Genomic DNA, 20000 nt, shown 5'->3' with positions numbered 1-20000 from the left:
TGTCTCTCTGTGTCTCTCTCTGTCTCTCTGTGTCTCTGTGTCTCTCTGTGTCTCTCTGTGTCTCTGTGTCTCTGTGTCTCTCTGTGTCTCTGTGTCTCTCTGTGTCTCTCTGTGTCTCTCTGTGTCTCTGTGTCTCTCTCTGTGTCTCTGTGTCTCTCTCTGTGTCTCTGTGTCTCTGTGTATCTCTGTCTCTCTGTCTCTCTGTGTCTCTCTGTCTCTCTGTGTCTCTCTGTGTCTCTGTGTCTCTGTCTCTCTGTGTCTCTCTGTGTCTCTCTGTGTCTCTCTGTGTCTCTGTGTCTCTGTGTCTCTCTGTCTCTGTGTCTCTGTGTCTCTCTGTGTCTCTGTCTCTCTGTCTCTCTGTGTCTCTGTGTCTCTGTGTCTCTCTGTGTCTCTGTGTCTCTGTGTCTCTGTCTCTCTGTGTCTCTGTGTCTCTGTGTCTCTGTCTCTCTGTGTCTCTCTGTGTCTCTGTCTCTCTGTGTCTCTCTGTCTCTGTGTCTCTGTGTCTCTGTCTCTCTGTCTCTCTGTGTCTCTGTGTCTCTGTGTCTCTCTGTGTCTCTCTGTCTCTCTGTGTCTCTGTGTCTCTGTGTCTCTCTGTCTCTCTGTCTCTCTGTCTCTCTGTGTCTCTGTGTCTCTGTGTCTCTCTGTGTCTCTGTGTCTCTCTGTCTCTCTGTGTCTCTCTGTGTCTCTGTCTCTCTGTCTCTCTGTCTCTCTGTGTCTCTGTGTCTCTCTGTGTCTCTGTGTCTCTGTGTCTCTCTGTCTCTCTGTCTCTCTGTGTCTCTGTGTCTCTGTGTCTCTGTGTCTCTCTGTCTCTCTGTCTCTCTGTCTCTCTGTCTCTCTGTGTCTCTCTGTGTCTCTCTGTCTCTCTGTGTCTCTGTGTCTCTCTGTGTCTCTGTGTCTCTGTCTCTCTGTGTCTCTCTGTCTCTCTGTGTCTCTGTGTCTCTCTGTGTCTCTGTCTCTGAATGTGATTAAAGACCAAACGACAGTAAAAAGTGGTTCAGCTGTGAGTCGCTGTTATCAGAGCCGTGCAGGTGGAGCAGCAGCTCCGACATATGCAGCTCCACACGAACACATCAGACTGCAGAACGAGCTGTTTACTGCTAATGAACAACAGATGGACGGAGAGAGAGAGGAGACAGACAGACTGAAACTCAAACATGTACAGACAGAGAAATAAAAGAGAAGAAACTCCTCAAATCAAATAAGCAGAAGCAGAGAGCGGATCTGTTTTAGGTTTCAAAATAAGGGACAGTGACAGACGAAACATCTTTAACAAAGATATTACCAGAAACATCTGGACCCGTCAAAATAAAGACTGCTGAAAATAAAAGGGCTTTTACTTTGAAGGTACAGCTAATTGATGCTAATCCAAAGAGAACTTCCTCCACCTGCCTGGACGTCAAACATCAAACAGTCTGACGACTGAAACACCAACAGAGAGTGTGTGAGCATTTATAGAAACATTAATGACGCCTCCTGGGAACACACGCACACACACACACACACACGCACACACATGAAGTTGGTTGATGTGTGTTTAGCTCATTTTCTTTTCGTTTTCAGATCTTCATATAGATTCGTCTAAATGACGTCCCACCTTCTCTTCTGTCTTTTTTTATTTTCTATTTCATATTAATTTAATATTTCATAATCTGAGCCCTGCTGTGTGTTTGAAGATGTTTGTCTTTTCACAAACTTGATTTCTGCAGAAATATTAAAGGTTTCATTGTTTTTAAACTCCGTCTGACTCGACAAACACTCGACATCATTCAGAATCTAGACTCCACAGCATCTGAGCCTTTGTTGCGTGCAGTTAGCATTCACCATGTTCACACGGCGGCCATTTTCCTCTGACCTCACGTTCAGGGTGGAAAGATCAATTTTTAACAACCCGTTAGCTACTTCAAACAACAGCTAGCATTAGCATCAACCTCTTCTTAGCTGAGCTTACTGTTGGACTGTGTAAAACCTTGTTATAGGAAAGCTAACAGTCATGTCAGCTGCGATAGCAAGCTAAGGTAGCTTACACTTGGTTTAATGCTAATGTTAGCCGTTGCAACTTAGCTGTCGGTACCAAAGGAGTTGACAAATGTTTCAACTTTAACTATTCAGTGATATCCCTCTTCATCATCATCATCATCATCATCATCATCATCAGCAGCAGCATCATTGTCGCCGTATGAAATGAAGCTTTTGTTGGGGACCACATCTGATGCTGTAGTGTTGAAAAGAAAACAATTTCTCTGTCACTCCTGCTAACCTAGCATTAGCATTAGCATTAGCATTAGCATTAGCATGAGAGGAATAGTGTAGTGCTTTTAAGTGAACAAACCTCTTGACTCCTGACTGGCTGGCTGCCAGCTGTGAGGTCACATGTCAACAAGAAACACAGTATATCTTACAGCTGACACACACACACACACACACACACACACTGAGGGTGTATGCAGGAATGATGACATCATCTCTGACATCCTGAACTTCCTGTTTCTCTCTCCCTGGAGGTGATTGGACGTGCAGCTGACCACTGATCTGCAGACGGGTGTTCTGGGCTCTGCTGTCTGTGTGTGTGTGATGGACATAAATCAAGCACCCAGAAGAGTGACACATGCCACCTGCAGGCTCAGGTGAGCTCTCTGCTGCAGGTAAAGAGAGGGTTCTTACTTGTTGAAGAGGACACACCAGCCACAGTGAGGATCTCCTGAACCCAGACAGTCGGAGCAGCTGCTGTACTGCTCACAGCTCTCCACAGGAAGTCTGCTCACCTGGAACACACACACACACACACACACGTTCATGTGCAGTCTGACGATTACAGTCCGATCAGAATAAAACACCGACACGTGTCCTCCTCCAAATGTCCTCGTCTTTCTTTGGCTCTGAGGACGTAAATTTAATGATCGAGTCCATGTGGGGGAACACAGTGTGAAGGAAACATAAGAAAGAACTCAAACACAGAAACAAACATTTTACGGTTCATTACAGACAAAGCAGACGTGAGGAAGCTCCTCATTTAAAGTTTGATGGATTTTAAACGTGTCGAGTTTAATATGTTGACTTCATGTCTGTGTGTTTGGTACCAAACGAAAGCTTCATGAGAGCTGATGGCTGTTTGAGACTCCAACACTGAAGCACATTGGTTCTAACTGAACACGTTAAAACACCTGTGAATACATGTTCAGTGTTCTCTGTCGTTTCCTGAAAGACAAGCACACAGCAGGGCGGAGTGCATCTGTGTGGGACTATTTACTGTGGTGGATGAATCCCAATGTGAGGCTTTGGTGAGTGCTTGGGGCCGGAGGAGGAGTGTGTGTGGAGGTGAGTGAAAGAATAAAGCAATTTATTTAAACCTTTAATTGATGATCAATAAATATGTTGTTATTCAGGTTCATCTATTTAATTGTCCTGAAATGAATTCTATGGTTGTACAGGCACAGTGCACGACTACTGTGTGTGTGTGTGTGTGTGTGTGTGTGTGTGTGTGTGTGTGTTATGTCAGTGTGGTTTGGTGGTTTTCCCAATGACAGTAACACAGCCTGAGGCCGGCGTGTAACACATTTGTCTTGATTTTACAGACAGTTAGTCAGTGTGTGTGTGTGTGTGTGTGTGTGTGTGTGTGTGTGTGTGTGTGTGTGTGTGTATTTATTTGTGTGCATGTGTGAGTGTTTGTGTGTGTAGTATCTTTTACCCAGCAGTCATTGCAGCATGGAAACAGTAAACACAGACAAACACAGTGGACACTCTGTCTGTCTCTGTCTCATTCAGAAGTTCACACATGAATACATTCATTGTCTCACACACACACACACACACACACACACACACACACACACACACACACACACACACACACACACACACACACACACACACACACACACACACACACACACACACACACACACACAGTCTCCTCTCTGACCTCATTATCAGTTATTTGTGAAGAAGCAGTGACGCTGTTTCTCCTCTCTGCCAGACTTCATTTAAAAAACGGCTGATTTTACAGTTTTCTGCCGTCCTCAGTAACACTGCTTTAAACTGTACCGACAAATTCATCTGTTCCAAGAAACAACCTCAAGAAGCTGAACGAGTCACATTTCAGGTTTTCTATATAAAGTTAAACCATATTTACGGTTAAATTTAACCCGAGAGAGAGCGAGTCACTGTGAAAGGGAGCGGAATCGAAACTACAGCAACACTGACATGAAGTAAAACAGCAGCACGTTTGATTTAAAGTCTGCAGTGAGCTCATGAAGGTGTTCATGTAGAGAGAAAGTCAGGTGGAGTTCATCTCCTTAGAAAAATGTCATTTTGTTCACTGAAAATAATCTGCTAATTTAACACTTTTAAATGTTTCTCCTGTAAAGAAAATGTCTTTGATAATCTATCCAAAACTTAATGCAGAACCTCCTCTGGAAATCTACTGATTTCACACCTTTAAGTGTCTCTCAGGTACAGAGCTCTTCATGGGAAAAGAAAAGTCAGAAAACATCCAGATGTGTGAGTTTACTGATCATTTAGCTCCAGCTGTGTTTTAAGACATATTTGACCAACGTTAAACACTCGCTCGGACAGATCAGGGACATCGATCACTCAGAGCTGTTTCTCCATACATTTCAAAACTAAACTACAGGGACGATGATGATTCAGAAGCTGAAACAAACCAGGTGTGAATCAGATTTTAAAGATATTTAGTCACAGCTGCAGTTTGTTTGTGACAGGATGAGAGTCCTGCAGGAACACGTTCATTAGAGACTCACTGACATCCAGCTGTTTACTGATGTCAGACCCAGAACACTGATCGACAAGAGATATCTGAACATGAACAACCTTCTGTGTGTGTGTGTGTGTGTGTGTGTGTGTGTGTGCGCGCGTGCCGTCAGCTGCACAGGAAGTAACAGTTGTTGAACTCAGCTCTGTTTCCTCTCAAAGGTACAATAAGACTTTTAACATGGGACACACACACACACACACACACACACACACACACACACACACACACACACACACACAGAAACATGGTGTGTATCGTGGCGCCAGCTGAGCGATATTCACATTCAGAACTTCCTGTCTGCAGATGTTAAAACAACAGAATGTATTCAAACACACACACACACACACACACACACACACACACACACACACACACACACACACACACACACACACTTTGCCTCCACTGTAAATAACTTCAGTGCCTCTGAATTCCAGATTTATTGTTTTCACATCATCGAAATATTTAAGTCAGAACTTCCATTAGAAATCTGCTGATTTAAGACTCATGAGTCTGAAGCTCGTCCTTTGTAAAACTATTTAACAGAGATTATTTTCTCCTCATCAGAATTTCTATTGGAAGTGTTTATAGTTTTCTTATTGTCAGAACTCTCACTGGATTATTTGTGATTTAAGTCCGAGCAGTGAAAACATCCAAACACGTAAAAACTCTTATTGAGGTGTTTTTCAAGATACTTGTTTTCACGAAACCTTCTAATTTAACATTCAGTAGTTTTACCAAATGCAGAACTCCCATTTGAAATCTGCTACTTTAAGATCATCATAAGTCTTTCCTCTGTACAGAACTTTCCTTGTGTTCCTAATATGTAATATGTAATGCAGAACTTCCCCTTGAAATATGATAAACTTTTAAAATGTGTTCTTTAATGCTGAGATTTTTTTACTCTGATAAAATCACAATTTCAGAAGTCAGAATTTCATTCAAAAATCTGCCGGTTTAACTCAGCAGGTCTCATACATGAAGGTTTTTCTTTACAGTCAGAGCGTCCAATGAAATATCTGAGTAGTGAAAACATTCACGTGTGTGTGTGTGTGTGTGTGTGTGTGTATTTACCTGTCTATCACTCAGCAGGTAGATGTACTGATGGTCCGGACTGAACACCATGTCTCTCAGGATCGGCTTTCCTTCCACCACCGTCACCGTCTCATACAGCAAAGCATTCTGGGCCGGCGGTGGGATACCATCCACACGGATCTGAAACATACACAGGGGACAACACGTTAGCATGATGCTAAAAACCTGAGTAAAGACAATGAAGAATGCTAACAAAGAGGTGAAGAATACATTTTACTTCACACTCAGCCCACGATTTCCTCCACAAAAATATAAATGTAGTCTGTTGCTGATGACTGCTGAAGACAAACATCAACATAAAATGTATAAAAGGGTTCTCAGGTGAAACCAGCTTATCGTGCTCTGTGTTTAGCAATGGGAGATATAAATGAGGCGGTGAAGGAGTTGTTTTATTTTGATTGAGCTACAGGTTTTGACTTCCTGTTTCAAAGCCAGCGCACACACAAGACTTCCATTCTGAATCTGGCAATTTTGTTTCCTTCTTTTTCACTGTAGAAAACAAACTTCAAAAATAAAACTAGACAGATTTTTAAATGAGGTTTGGTGTTACGCAAAATTCGGCTTGAGTGGAAACCACTAATTATGTATCATATTTCAAGTAAAATCTAAACTTCTTCAGTAAAATCTAAATCAAAGTCTCTTGTCAAAATGAAAACTGCAAAAGTGCATTAAAAACAAAACATTATTCAAACACAGTCAGCAAAAACTATTGAATAATCAAGTGTCATCTTCTGCTGAGCACAGATATTCACCACAAACATCATGAAACTCTCCTGCTGTGGAGAGGTCTCACTCTGAACCAAAAGTGTTGGACCGTTTTTGATTAGCATAAAAACAGTCGCCATTTTACAGACACGACAGCGAATAATGGGATTAGATTCTATTGGAGCGGGTGATGATGATGATGATGATGAAGGTGATGAAGGTGATGATGATGCTGTGTGTGATGTTAAATACAGCAGAGGGCTGATGAGGAGACGAGCAGTCTGTTTGAAAATGTGGAACGACTAAAATAAGATTCCCCAAATCTCCCCAAACCTCCCGCCTCCCGCCTCCCTGCCTGAGTCTGACCCAGAAAAACACCACAGAGGAAGAGGAGGAGGAAGAGGAGGGACGGGGGAAAAGGGGGAAAGGGGGTGTAGGAAAGAGGGGGGGGGGGGGGGGGGGGAGTGATGGTAGGGAGGAGAGGGAGATGAAAGGAGGATGAAATTAGAAAGAAGGAGACAGCAGAAGGAGGTGAGACCAAAAACAATGTAGTTAGACATAAGGAAAGGAGATAAGAAAAGAGAGATGAAGAGGAGATGAAAAGGGAAGAGGAACAAGAGAAGGAAGGATGCAAGGTGGGAAAACGAAACACAGTTTGTGTTGTATAAGGAAAGGAAGGAAGGAAGCAAGGTAGGGGGGATGGTAAGAGGGATGAAGGACACATGGAGGAAACAGGAAGGACATAACGAGTAAGGGAGTAAAGAAGGAGAGGAGATGATTACAAGAAGAAAAGGAAGAGAGGAAAGAAAGAAATTAAGATAGACAGAGCAAGGAGAGGAGGGAAAATAGATGACAAGGAAGAAAAGAAGGAAAGAAGGATTACAAGGAAGAACAATGTAAAGACGGGAGGATGAACCGGAGGTGAAGGATAATGAAGAATCCGCAATTAAAAAAGAAAGAGGGAAGGAAGGAGGGAACACAAAGACAGAAAAGGAAGTATGGCGAGGAAAAAAGGGAGATTGAGGGAAGGATTGAAGGTGGGATAAAAGTAAGGCTTTAGAGACGAGGAAAGGAAGAAAGGAAGGAAGGGAGGGAGTGGGAGGAAGTCATGGAAAGAGAGTAATGGGGACGCGTCAAGGAGAGATGTGAGGGAGGAAGGAAAGATAAAGAACAAAGGCAGTAGAGAAGGAGGGAAAGAAAGAAGAAACAAAGGTATGATGTATTGTGGGATAAGGGATAAGGGATGAGTCAAGTCAAAGGAAGGAAAGAAACGAGGAAGACAAGGAGAGAGGAGAAAAGAGGGTATGAAGGGTGATGAAGGAAGGACAAAGGACAGATAGGAAGGAGAAAAGAATGTTGAGGGAAGGACAGAAAGAGTGGAAGTGAAGACAAAAGAGGAAACAAAGAAGGAGAGAAGGATGCAGGTCGGAGACAGGAGGTAAGGAAGGGAGGAAAGAAAGAAAGAAATGAGGACTACAAGGAAGAGAGTGGAAAGGGAAGGAAGAATAGGAAAGAAGAAAGGAAAAAAGGAAGAGAAGGAAGTGAAAAGAAAGAAGGGAGGAAAGATAAGGAAGTATCCAGGAGAAAAGGAAAGAATGAAAAGAGAAGGAAGGAAGGATATGAGGATGAGAGGAAAGGAAGTAGGAGAAAAGGAAAGAAAGAAAGAAAGAGAAAAAGAGGGACAAAAGAAAGAAGGAAGGATGGCAGAAGAAAAAAACAAAAGAAAGATGAAGAAAGCGAGCGAGGGATGAAGGAGGAGTGTGTGTAGTTAATTAGCTGTCTGCTCGTTAAGAAGCCGAGCTTAATTAGAGCTGACGAGATACACACACAGATACACACACACACACAGATACACACACACACACTCGCACACACACAGTGATGAGGCAGCAGGTCTGACTCACAAACCCACACTTACACAATCCTGTTTCACGGAGACACACACACACACAGAGAGCAGCAGAGCGAGGGAGGAGACGTTAAAGTAGGACACTGCAGCAGACAGCGAATGCAACACTGACAGAAATCTGTGCTGTAAAAAAAACGTATTTCAAGTTTTAATCCGTCAGTTTTCTGTCGTGAAACTAAATATTTGGTCCAAATCACAGAAGCCGAATGTTCCTGAACACCAAACTCTGCTATAAAAACATGTCACTTTAACTTTCTGCTGTGTGTTTGTGGACAAGAATACATTAAAGCAGCAAACTAGCCACATTGTAAATAGGAGTTTTGTAACCACAGAAAGATGGCTTGGGGTTGTTCCCTTCTGATGGAGCTTGGTTAGCAGCTTCCCTCTTTTTCAAGTCTTTGTGCTAAGCTAACACATCCTGAACCTATCTCTAAAGAAGACAGAACATTAGAACATAAAAAGACATTTCAAGAGTCAGCTTCAAATTGTGTTTCCTTCGAAGCCACCAGACTCCCATTCAAAATCTGTCATTTTTCCTTTTTCTCGTTCAGTGGCAAAAGACACCGCAGAAAATCGTACTTGACACATTTTTTTTATAAAAGGATTTGTTGTTGTGGAAGATTCGGCTGGTGTGGTATCATCACATCATGATTCATACTGAAATAAATTACATTTAGATAAGCAGCAATTTTAGGGTTAACAGTCTGCAGCAGAACATTAGCTGATTTGTTAAGAGGGTAGTCTAGGTGCTGGTTTCGCTATGAAATGTACCTGACAATTCTTTAGCTAAGCTAGGTTAGCAATGAGGACTTTAATGTTTAACATAATTAAAATGCTATTTTGATTCAATATAAAGTTGCTAGTTTTGGATTAAAATCATACAGTGTTGGTTTCTGTTATTATTTTGACGTTTGTGTTAGAGAACATATTTCAGGATGACGAGATGCTTCACACTGATGAGTTTATAATGATCCATAAGAACAAAACAGAAAGTCTGTCTGTTTACAAAGAGACTAGCGGTGACTAAGACGTGTGTGAAACGATCAGAGGAAACAAGAGAAGAAGAACTGAACAGAAACTGGAAACAGAGGAAGAAGGATGGAGTGACAGAGTGACAGAGCGATGGAGGAAGTGACCTCTGACCTCTGACCTGTGACTCCCGGCTGGGATTCAAACCGTCAACACCTGCTTTAATCTGCACACAGCCTGAGGACACACACACAGGCTCTCTCTCTGACATGTGACCTCTGACCTCTGAGCCTGAGACAGACAATCTGTCTGCTGTCTGTGTGTTGTACTGCCTCTCTCTCTCTCTGTGTGTGTGTGTGTGTGTGTGTGTGTGTGTGCTGACAGACACACTCTCTCTGTCGGCTTCATTAACTGTCAGCATCATGTGACACAAACAAACTGAACTCTGCAGCTGTTCTTCAAAGTGAAACAACAAAACTAATGAGAACAAATAAAAAAATGTCGTCATTTCAACTAAAACTTTATTTACAAAAACAAAAGTGACGCAGATTAATCAGATTTGGGTAAAAAAAAGTTAAAATATATTTAAAATAACTTCTTGATCTGCATCAAAACGTGAGAGACAGAGAGCTTAAAGCACAGTTGTGGAGCCTCCCTCCCTCCAAGCCTTCAGAGTCTCGGTCCCGATCAATAATCTGAGGGTATCGATCCACGTGCAGCTGTAGCCTCCTTCTGATCAGACGCCCTCTGCAGCTGATCGATCAGCTGATCAGCGTGATCAGTTTCCTGTTAAACTGGAGTTACCGAGTCAAAGATCAGATCGGATCTGACGGCGTCTGATCATCAATCAACTGATCGACTGATTCAATCAGTGTCACGTTAAGGCTTGATTGATCATCTGACAGTAAATGTTTCTGCAGAAGGATTCCTCCAGCATCAACAGAGTGTGTGAGTTACTGTGTGTGTGTTTGTGTGTTAGAGTGAGTGGGAACATACAGACACAGGAAGTGAGCAAACAGGAAGTGAGCAAACAGGAAGCTCATGCTTAAAGATGACGACTAATTTTACAACTGATGGTTGTGATGTAAAGAGCATTTCTTTAAAACAAAATGTGAGTCAGAAGTTCCATCTGAAATCTGCTGATTTAAGCTTTTTCCTGCTTAAACTTTCATTTCTGTGCTACAGTTTGTGGTTTCAGTCTGTGTTACTGAACGGCTGTTGAAGATGTTGAAGATGTTTAAGGTCTCTGCAGCTCAAAAGTCTCTCTGCTGTTCAGATTTCTTCAGGCCTTTTTGTCTGAAAAAAAAATGTAAGTCAAAACTTCCTGATTTCACTTGAATAAATCTGTATTCTTTACAGAGCCTATTTTGTTTTTTTAAAGACTCCCAGTCAGAACTTCCTTTAAGAATTTACTGCTTTAACTTCCATAGCATCTGTCTGCTGGACAGAGCTTATTTGGTTTCTTTAAGAGAATACAAGTCAGAACTTCCATTGAAAATATGCTGATTTAACTGTGATAACATAAAGTCACAGTTTCACATGACAGTGTGTGTGTGTGTGTGTGCGTGTGTGTGTGATGATTGTTTTCTGTTTGTATTAAACAGACTCAGTTTCTAAATGAACTTCTGCACATTTGACACATTTCACAAAACTAATCAGTTTTTCATTTCTACTGTTGATTCTGCTCAGCTGGTCAGTGATTGGTGGAAACATGATATGACACACACACACACACCACATACACACACACACACACACACACACACACACACACACACACACGCCGGCCTGCAGCCAGCTGCCTGAAATTCCACTGTAATGCAATACCTCCGAGTATTTGTGTGTGTGAACTAACTATTAAATGTGTGTGTGTGTGTGTGTGTGTGTGTGTGAGTGTGTGTGTGTGTGAGAGAGAGAGCTGGAGGGGGTTGGGGCGACTGCAAGTTCATCTGAGATAAACCAACTCTATTACCGATAACACTGTGTGTGTTTGTGTGTGTGTGTATTTGTCCAATAATACCACGTTTAAACACACAAACAGCCATAACAGCTATATGACCAATGACTGTGGTAACTGAGCCGATTAGTCTCTGTAACACACACACACACACACACACACACACACACACACACACACACACACACACACACACACACACAGCTGCTAAGTACTATTATTACTCTGTTAGCTGCAGCTCCTCTGGCTGTCAGTGACTATTAGCGGACTGAAACACGCTGATTAACGCCCCCTCTGACTCTGATTCAAAAACACAACGTGGCCAAAAGTATGTGGACAGCTGAACATTCTCCACATATGTGACACTGTAACACATGGGCATTAATATGCTGCTAGACTTCCTACTGTTCTGAGATGCATTTCATTATTCAGCCAAAATCCTATTCAGAACCTCCACTGGAAATCTGCCCATTTTAGTCTCAGATGTTCAGTTATAAATCAAGTACAATCCAATGAAATACTATTAGAAATCTGATTACCAACAGTGCAGGTGTTTCTCTTACAAGTTTTTAAGCAAAACTCCATCAGAACTCCAACTGGAAATCTGCTAATTTAAGTTCCATGTGTTTCAATTGTAAAGAGCCTTTGTCTTGGCTTAGCAACATGGTGGAATATGGATTGATAAATAAAATATGATCTAATCCAAAACGACTGAAAATCTTTAGATCTTATGTTGTCATGTGTTGTTTCTTCAACAAATAAAACAGAATCCAATTCAGATCTTCCTTCTGAAAAAGTTCATATTTTCTATTATTTTACTTTTTAGGTGTATTTAACGCAAAAATCTGTGCCACTTTAACACACCTGATCTAAATGTTTGTGGAGGACTTGGTAAGTAAAATAATAAATAAGATTAAAGCAAACACAAAGGGGGGACCGCAGGGTGCGTAAAATATCTGTGCACGCTGAAGCAATAAGATTTCCTTTCTTTGGAAGATAAAGCCTCAGGCTCCTGACCAACTTAAAAATGTCTGCATACTTTTGGACACGTGTAACAGTCAGTACATTTTGAACAGTCATTGAATGCAGCTTCAGCCTCTGAGATATTTTCTGTTTTCATTGAACTCATATCGAGTCAGATTCTGAGTTTAATTTCAGGGACCTTGAATCAGCGTCTTTTTAAAGGAGGTCTGGTTCTGTCAGACACATTAGCGTCTGTTAACGCACTCATTCAGCTCTCATTCAATCTGTCTGCCTCTCTCTTTCATTCACACACACACACACACACACACACACACACACACACACACACACAACCTGAAATTCAACACTGACCTGCACTTTCACTACGCACACACACATATACACACACACACAGCCTGTCTGTTAGCATGCTACGCTCAGGTTTCATCCAGCTGCTGCTGCTCCTCTCACACTGCGCTCTCACTAATGTGGACAAATTTGAAAATGATGTTTTCCCCGAGTTCTCCTTTGATACTGAAGCAGCTCGACAATAGAGCTCTTCAGTGTGTTTGAGCTGAGTGAAGGATGTGACTGAGCAGAGAGCTCTCTGCTGAATATGCACAACCGTGATGACATGCTTAAAACATGCTTAAAACTATGTTACTGAACTCACTCAGTCATCTCGTGAGTCTGTTTTAATCAAATAAATCACAGTCAAAAGGCCCATTGGAAATCTGCTGATGTAACCAGCTTGTTTTGTCTCAGATGAAAAATGTAAGTCAGAACCTCCTTTGGAAATCTGCCGATTAACTTGCTGCTGTACAGAGTGTGTTTCCTGTGTTCATTAAATATAATAACCAGGTCAGACTGTAAAAAAGCTTTGGTCTGTAATAAAACAAACAAGACTGAACTCATATTAAATTTATGTTTTCGAGAGAAGTCCGAAGTTCCATGAGCAGACTGCTTCTTCAACTGTCACAAGTCTTTGTTCTGTTCGGAGCTTATGTTCTTAATGAAAAAGAAATTGGGTCACAACTTCCATAAAATTGATTTAACGCTACTTAGTCTTGTTATGGAGCTTATTTTCTCTGTCTATGAAAAGACTGCAGGACGTCCATTGGACCTGATTTTATTCTCGTTAAGTCTTTCTTCTGTACAGAACTGTTTTCTCTGTTCCTCAAAAACCCAATGCAGAACTTCCTCTGGAAATCAGCTGATTTAACGCACACAGGTTTGTGTCCTGTAAAGAAGGTATCTTTGTTTTCATCTGATGAAAAACCTCATGCAGAACCTCAATTGGAAATCTGCTGATTTTTCATTCACGTCTTCTCTAAAGAACTTTTTGTTTTTTTATCAATTGAACAAAAAGAGAACTTACAGTGCACATCAGCTGATTTAACTATAAATATTTATTTTGTATGAAGGCCATTGTCTACATGAAATACAATCCAAGTCAAAACTTCTATTGCAAATCTGATGATTTGACACTCACGTCTGCCTCCTGTAAAGTCTTTTCCTTTGTTTTCTTCATCTATTGAAAACCGATTGCAGAATTTCCTTTGGAAATTTGCTGATTTAACACTCACAAATCTGTCTGCAGAGAACGTCTCAGCGTTTTCTTCCTTTTGAAAAACCCTTATTCAGAACCTCTACTGGAAATCTGCCGATTTAACAACCACAAGTCTGCTTTCCCCAAAGAGAGTTTATTTGTTTTCTTTATGGACTGAAACAAGCTCATGCAAAACTTCTATTGTACACCAGCTGATTTAACGCATGCAAACATTTTCTTTTGTAAGTCAGTTCAGAACTTGGACTGGAAATATAAGAATGTAACACTCACAAATCTGGATCCTCATTTCTTTGTATAAAGAAAACCTAATGCAGAACCTCAACTGGATATCTGCATATTCAACTCTTACAAATGAGTCTTTGTAAAGAACTTTATTATACTTATACTTATTTTCTTAATCTATTGAAAAAACCTTCAGAACCTCCATTGGGAATCTGCTGATTTAACACTCACAGGCCTGTCGTCTTCAGTTTGTAGCATGTTGACATCTTTTCTTGTTCCTCTGTGAGTTAAATTAGGGTTAGAACAGAATAACTGGTTCATTAGCGCCACCAACAGGTCGGTAAGATGGACAAAGAGCTGCAGGAACTCTCTGATCACACAGTCCAGCTGCTGTCACGGACATATCTTTGCATCTCGGCTGTCTATGAATGAACGGGATGAATATTCAACTGAAACCCAAAATAAACACGCTGCCTCCTTTTTTACTGACCAAAGACCAGACAAAGAAGAGTGTGTGTGTGTGTGTGTGTGTGTGTGTGTGTGTGTGTCTCTGATGGAGGGCCATCCTAGCCATTTAGCTCCTTCAGACAGACACTAAACATTGTTCAGTCAGCCATCAGACCCTCAGGGAAGAGGAGGAGGAGGAAGGAGGAGGAAGGAGGAAGGGCAGTGAGGGGTGAAACAGGCAGGGGGGAGGTAGTTAAGCTTATTAGTTCCTTCCCCATCCCCCTATACACACACACACACACACACACACAAATTCAGCAGACAATACTGGGACCACCAACTGATGGTTTTAACCCCTCAGGCTGTGCACACACACACACACACACACACACACACACACACACACACACACACACACACACACTAAGTGACAGAGGAGGTGAAAGCAGTACAACACGCACACACACACACACACACACACACACACACACACACACACACACACACAGTCTATTTTTGATAGCTGATCAAACACAAACATTCCACATTAAAAGCACACATATCTCTGTATATTCTTAATGACAAGGCTTTTATTTTGGTAGTTCTTTACCTCTTCCTTTCCTGTTCCAACTTTACAAAAAACAGTTGACAGTTGCTGCAGGGCAGAGCTGCTTAATCTGTGACCTTTGACCCTCTATGATTGCCGTGCACACCTCACCTGTGAGCTCAGGTAAGGTCAGACGTTTCTGCTTTACGTGTCTTGGAGCCATGTGCACGTTCAGACGTCCTGTGTGTACTCCATTTACAATGAGGTGTTAGCTAACAGGCTAACAAATATAATAATAATATAATATAAACAAATATGACACAGCGTCTGATAATTAGGAAGAACGTCTCTGAGGTTTGGTGTCGTTTAAATCTTATTGTTTGTTATTCGTGCTGTTTTCATGTTAACTGGCTGCGTGTTTTAGTTTTATGAGCTTCTCTTATGAATCTGTTTTCTTTGTTCACTCTTTCTTCCCCTCCCACCGTCGTCTGGTTTTTTATTGTGTCGTATTATGGTTCCAATTTGTTGTAAATCGTAGGAGAAAAAGACTTTAATTAGAGCTTTAAAGACATAAAAAGCAGAAAGGCTTTAATGTATGAGCTTGTTTTAGACTCAGAACTTCCATTAGAAAACTGCTGATTGAACTCTGAGGCTTTGCTTCTGTGCAAAGATGACTTTCTTCATTTGATGAAAACACAAGTCAAAACTTCCACTGAAAAACATCCCGTTTTACTCTGAGTCTCCCTTACACACCTGTAAAACTTGTGATTCAATCAACCAATCAACCAATCAATCAATCAACCAATCAATCAATCAGTTTAATTATTTAACTTTTATTAGTTACACTTTTGAAAAAAGCTACTTTTTCATGACTGTCAAAGCGTCTCAGAACCCTCTGATGAAAACAGCTTCTTGTTCTCTGTGTTGTTTCTGCGTCGTACATCTGAATTTAACATCTAACACAGAACTTCCATTGGGAAACTGCTGGTTAAATCTAGTCTATCTTTCTCCTGTGCAACATTTATGTTTCTTATTTGATGAAGAACAGTCAGAACTTCCTTTAGAAAACTGCTGATTCGACTCTATTCACTGTTTCTACAGTTCAAATCTTAACTTGACTCAAAAGACACAGAAAGTTCAGAATCTCCTCTGAAAAATCATTGATTTAACTTTCACACTGAGCTTTTATATTTAGCAAAGAATCCAATACAGAACCTCCATCAGAAAACTGCTGATTTCTCAAGAAGTTAGAAATCTGTTTTTAAAATAATTTCAGACGGCTGACGGAGCAGAGCTGAGAGGACGAGGATACACACCACACCACAACCATCATTTAAGCCTGGATTAGTATGACCATGGTAACAACACATGATAGATGATATATACCCATTTACCAACAACCCCCTCCAACACAGTGGTAGAACGAGAGAGGGAGAGAGAGAGAGAGAGAGAGAGAGAGAGAGGGAGAGAGGGAGAGAGGGAGGGAGGGAGGGAGGGAGTAGAAGTGTGAAGAGTCTCTTTGGGGAGCTGACAGATTTGCTCGTTCTTCCATCATCTCCTTGGCAACCGAATAATAATTAATCCACCTCTCTGAGTGTGTGTGTGTGTGTGTGTCTGTGTGTGTGTGTGTGTGTGTGTGTGTGTGTGTGTGCACAGCATGAAGGCATCTCTGTGACTGTGTGTGTGTTCTCTACAGAGCCTGTGTGTGATTTTTTGTGCAGTCTGTAGTGATGCAACATTATCTATCCTTCGATATGTAGGGCAGCTGTTAGCAAAGAGAGAGGCAGATGATGCAAAGGGAAAGAGGACGGAGGTATGGAGAAGAGGATGCCTGTATTTTCTCACCTGAGTGTTTTATAAACAACTAAAGCAGGAACAAGACACACCTGCAATTTTACGCTTACAAATAAACTGATAAATCAACACAAAACTGGGGAAACAGGAACAGTTTGGTCATTTTCTGTCACATTTAAATAACTTTAAACTTGTTGAAAACACAACAGCGGTAAAGTGGGGGGAGTACCACAGGGATCGATACTCAGCCCACTGCTCTTCTGTTATACACGCTTCTGTTGTTTCCCAACCCTGCTCATCAGCATGCTTATGTTTATCTCTGTTTTGTCTTTACTCTGGTGCTTTATTTGTGTGTTTGACTGAGACCAGGTCGTTGTGTTTAGTCTCGTAGAAGTTTCACCAGTTTGCAGTTCTTTGACTGAATACGACAGTTTGTAACGCGATGAAGGAGAACTTTGTGTGTACTTTACTTTGGCGGGGTTTCTGTTATTGTTGTTAGACAGAGACAGACGGACGAAACGCAGAGCCGCTCACTACAGTAAATATCTTCCACATGAGGTATACACTCAGCTGACGGCCTGTGTGTGTGTGTGTGTGTGTGTGTGTGTGTGTGTGTGCGTGTGCGTGTGCGTGTGTGTGTGTGTTCTACTTCAGATGCTCCTGACACTGTTAATACAGTCATATACTAAATACTTCTACTCAACACACAGTACTACCACTTCCTGTACTTCCACTTTTAAACCTTTGACAGCGTATAATACAAGTGTTCTGGTGTTTCCAGTAAAGGTTCCCAACCTGTGGGTCTGGACCCCCACAAAGGGACGCAACATTATTCTGAGGGGACACACGTGGATTTAAATAAGAAAGGTAAATATCTCTGTCATTTTTGTCTGGTGAAAGTCGACAGTAAGGTCACAGAGACAGACAGGCAGAGAGACAGGTAAAGTAGAGAGACAGGTATGAGACAGAGGACAGAGCTCAAAGTTGTTTAAAGTTTCAGTGTGTTTGTGTTTCAGTGACATGAAGCAGAGCACACAGGAATGTGACTGTCACTGTGAACTAAACACAGTACAATATACTGTCTGTCTGCCTGTCTGTCAGCCAGTCTGTCTGTCTGCCTGTCTGTCAGTCAGCCTGTCTGTCAGCCAGTCTGTCTGTCTGTCTGCCTGCCTGTCTGTCAGTCAGCCTGTCTGTCAGCCAGTCTGTCTGTCAGCCAGTCTGTCTGTCAGCCAGTCTGTCTGTCTGCCTGCCTGTCTGTCTGCCTGCCTGTCTGTCAGCCTGCCTGTCTGTCTGCCTGCCTGTCTGTCAGTCAGCCTATCTGTCAGCCAGTCTGTCTGTCAGCCTGTCAGCCTGTCTGCCTGTCAGCCTGTCTGTCTGTCTGTCTGCCTATCTGTCAGTCAGCCTGTCTGTCAGCCAGTCTGTCTGTCTGTCAGTCAGCCTGTCTGTCAGCCAGCCTGTCTGTCAGCCAGTCTGTCTGTCAGCCAGTCGGTCTGTCAGCCAGTCTGTCTGTCTGCCTGCCTGTCTGTCAGTCAGCCTATCTGTCAGCCAGTCTGTCTGTCAGCCTGTCAGCCTGTCAGCCTGTCTGCCTGCCTGTCTGTCTGTCTGTCTGTCAGCCTGTCTGTCAGCCTGTCTGTCTGCCTGCCTGCCTGTCTGTCTGTCTGTCTGTCTGTCAGCCTGTCTGCCTGCCTGTCTGCCTGCCTGTCTGTCTGTCTGTCTGTCTGTCAGCCTGTAACAAACAATTGCAGAACATGAACAGAACATCTCGTCTGCACTCTGTAAACCAGCTGTTCTGCTTTGTAACGTTTGAATGATATTTGTGAAGTATTAAATGAAATATGCTCCTTTATATAAAAGTCACTTCAGTCTTTGCAATGTTTTTTTGACTGTCAAACGGATCACAAAGAAGTTTATGTTCAAATGTCCCGGGGTCGACAAAAAGAAGTTCGTCGTCATTCAGACTCAGACAAACTTTTTCTACTTTATGAAACTTTGCCTGCAGAGAATATTAACAGATTCAGTCTGTTTAATGTCTCTATATTCATATATGCTCTAGAGTTTAAACTGTGTGAGACTGTTTGACATTCGTCCTCCTTTTCCTCCTTCTGTCTCAGTTACAGTACTGTACACACACACACACACACACACACACACACACACACACACACACACACACACACACACACACACACACACACACACACACACACACACACACACACACACACACACACACACACACACCTCCAAGCTGCCAGTCAGCGTGTTTCTCCACCTGCTGCTGTTTATATCTGTCCACACATCGATCACTCTGTGTGTGTGTGTGTGTGTGTGTGTGTGTGTGTGTGTGTGTGTGTGTGTGGGTGTGTGTGTGTGTGGTCTGAGCCAGCTGAGAGTCTGTATTTGCTCAGCAGTAATCGTCTGCTTGTTCACATTGACACAGTGTTTGCTGCTGTCCACACAGTCTGACCGTGTGTGTGTGTGTGTGTGTGTGTGTGTGTGTGTGTGTGTGTGTGTGTGTGTTATCTCTGTCCACTTCAGTTCAGTTTACTCTTCTTTATCAGAAACAGATACGTGTCGGCTCCAGCAGCTGGTTTGAAACTCTTAAAGATCTCTCTGAAGATGCTTTCATTTTAGAAAATACAGGACATCAATATATGTGCTGCAACTACAGTTCCCATAATGCTCTGTGAGAGGAAACAGGAAGAACCGGGGTGACTGAGTTACTGATTGAGTGACTGAGTGACTGACCGAGTTACTGACTGACTGACTGACTGACTGACTGACTGACTGAGTTACTGACTGACTGAGTTACTGACTGAGTTACTGACTGAGTTACTGACTGACTGACTGACTGACTGAGTTACTGACTGAGTTACTGACTGACTGACTGACTGACTGAGTTACTGACTGAGTTACTGACTGACTGACTGACTGACTGACTGAGTTACTGACTGACTGACTGACTGACTGACTGACTGAGTTACTGACTGACTGACTGACTGACTGACTGACTGAGTTACTGACTGAGTTACTGACTGACTGAGTTACTGA

General features: G+C 42.2%; 1 protein-coding gene across 1 annotated transcript in view; it reads right to left on the bottom strand.

The window, feature by feature from the left end:
- The window catches only part of LOC138589418 (plexin A3-like), a gene marked incomplete at both ends in the record, with an annotated part of 60274 nt that overhangs the window by 8599 nt on the left and 31675 nt on the right, over positions 1-20000 (bottom strand). The window contains 2 exons of the mRNA XM_069659680.1: positions 2662-2762; positions 5846-5986. Coding sequence (XP_069515781.1) covers positions 2662-2762; positions 5846-5986 — 242 coding nt within the window. The remainder of the gene's footprint in view (positions 1-2661; positions 2763-5845; positions 5987-20000) is intronic.

This window comes from Semicossyphus pulcher, unplaced genomic scaffold (genome assembly GCF_022749685.1).
Source record: "Semicossyphus pulcher isolate SPU_LCO1_2020_fin unplaced genomic scaffold, fSemPul1.0.p SCAF_13, whole genome shotgun sequence".
NCBI classification, from domain to species: Eukaryota; Metazoa; Chordata; class Actinopteri; order Labriformes; family Labridae; genus Semicossyphus; species Semicossyphus pulcher.
This window is presented reverse-complemented; position numbering and strand designations above follow the sequence as displayed.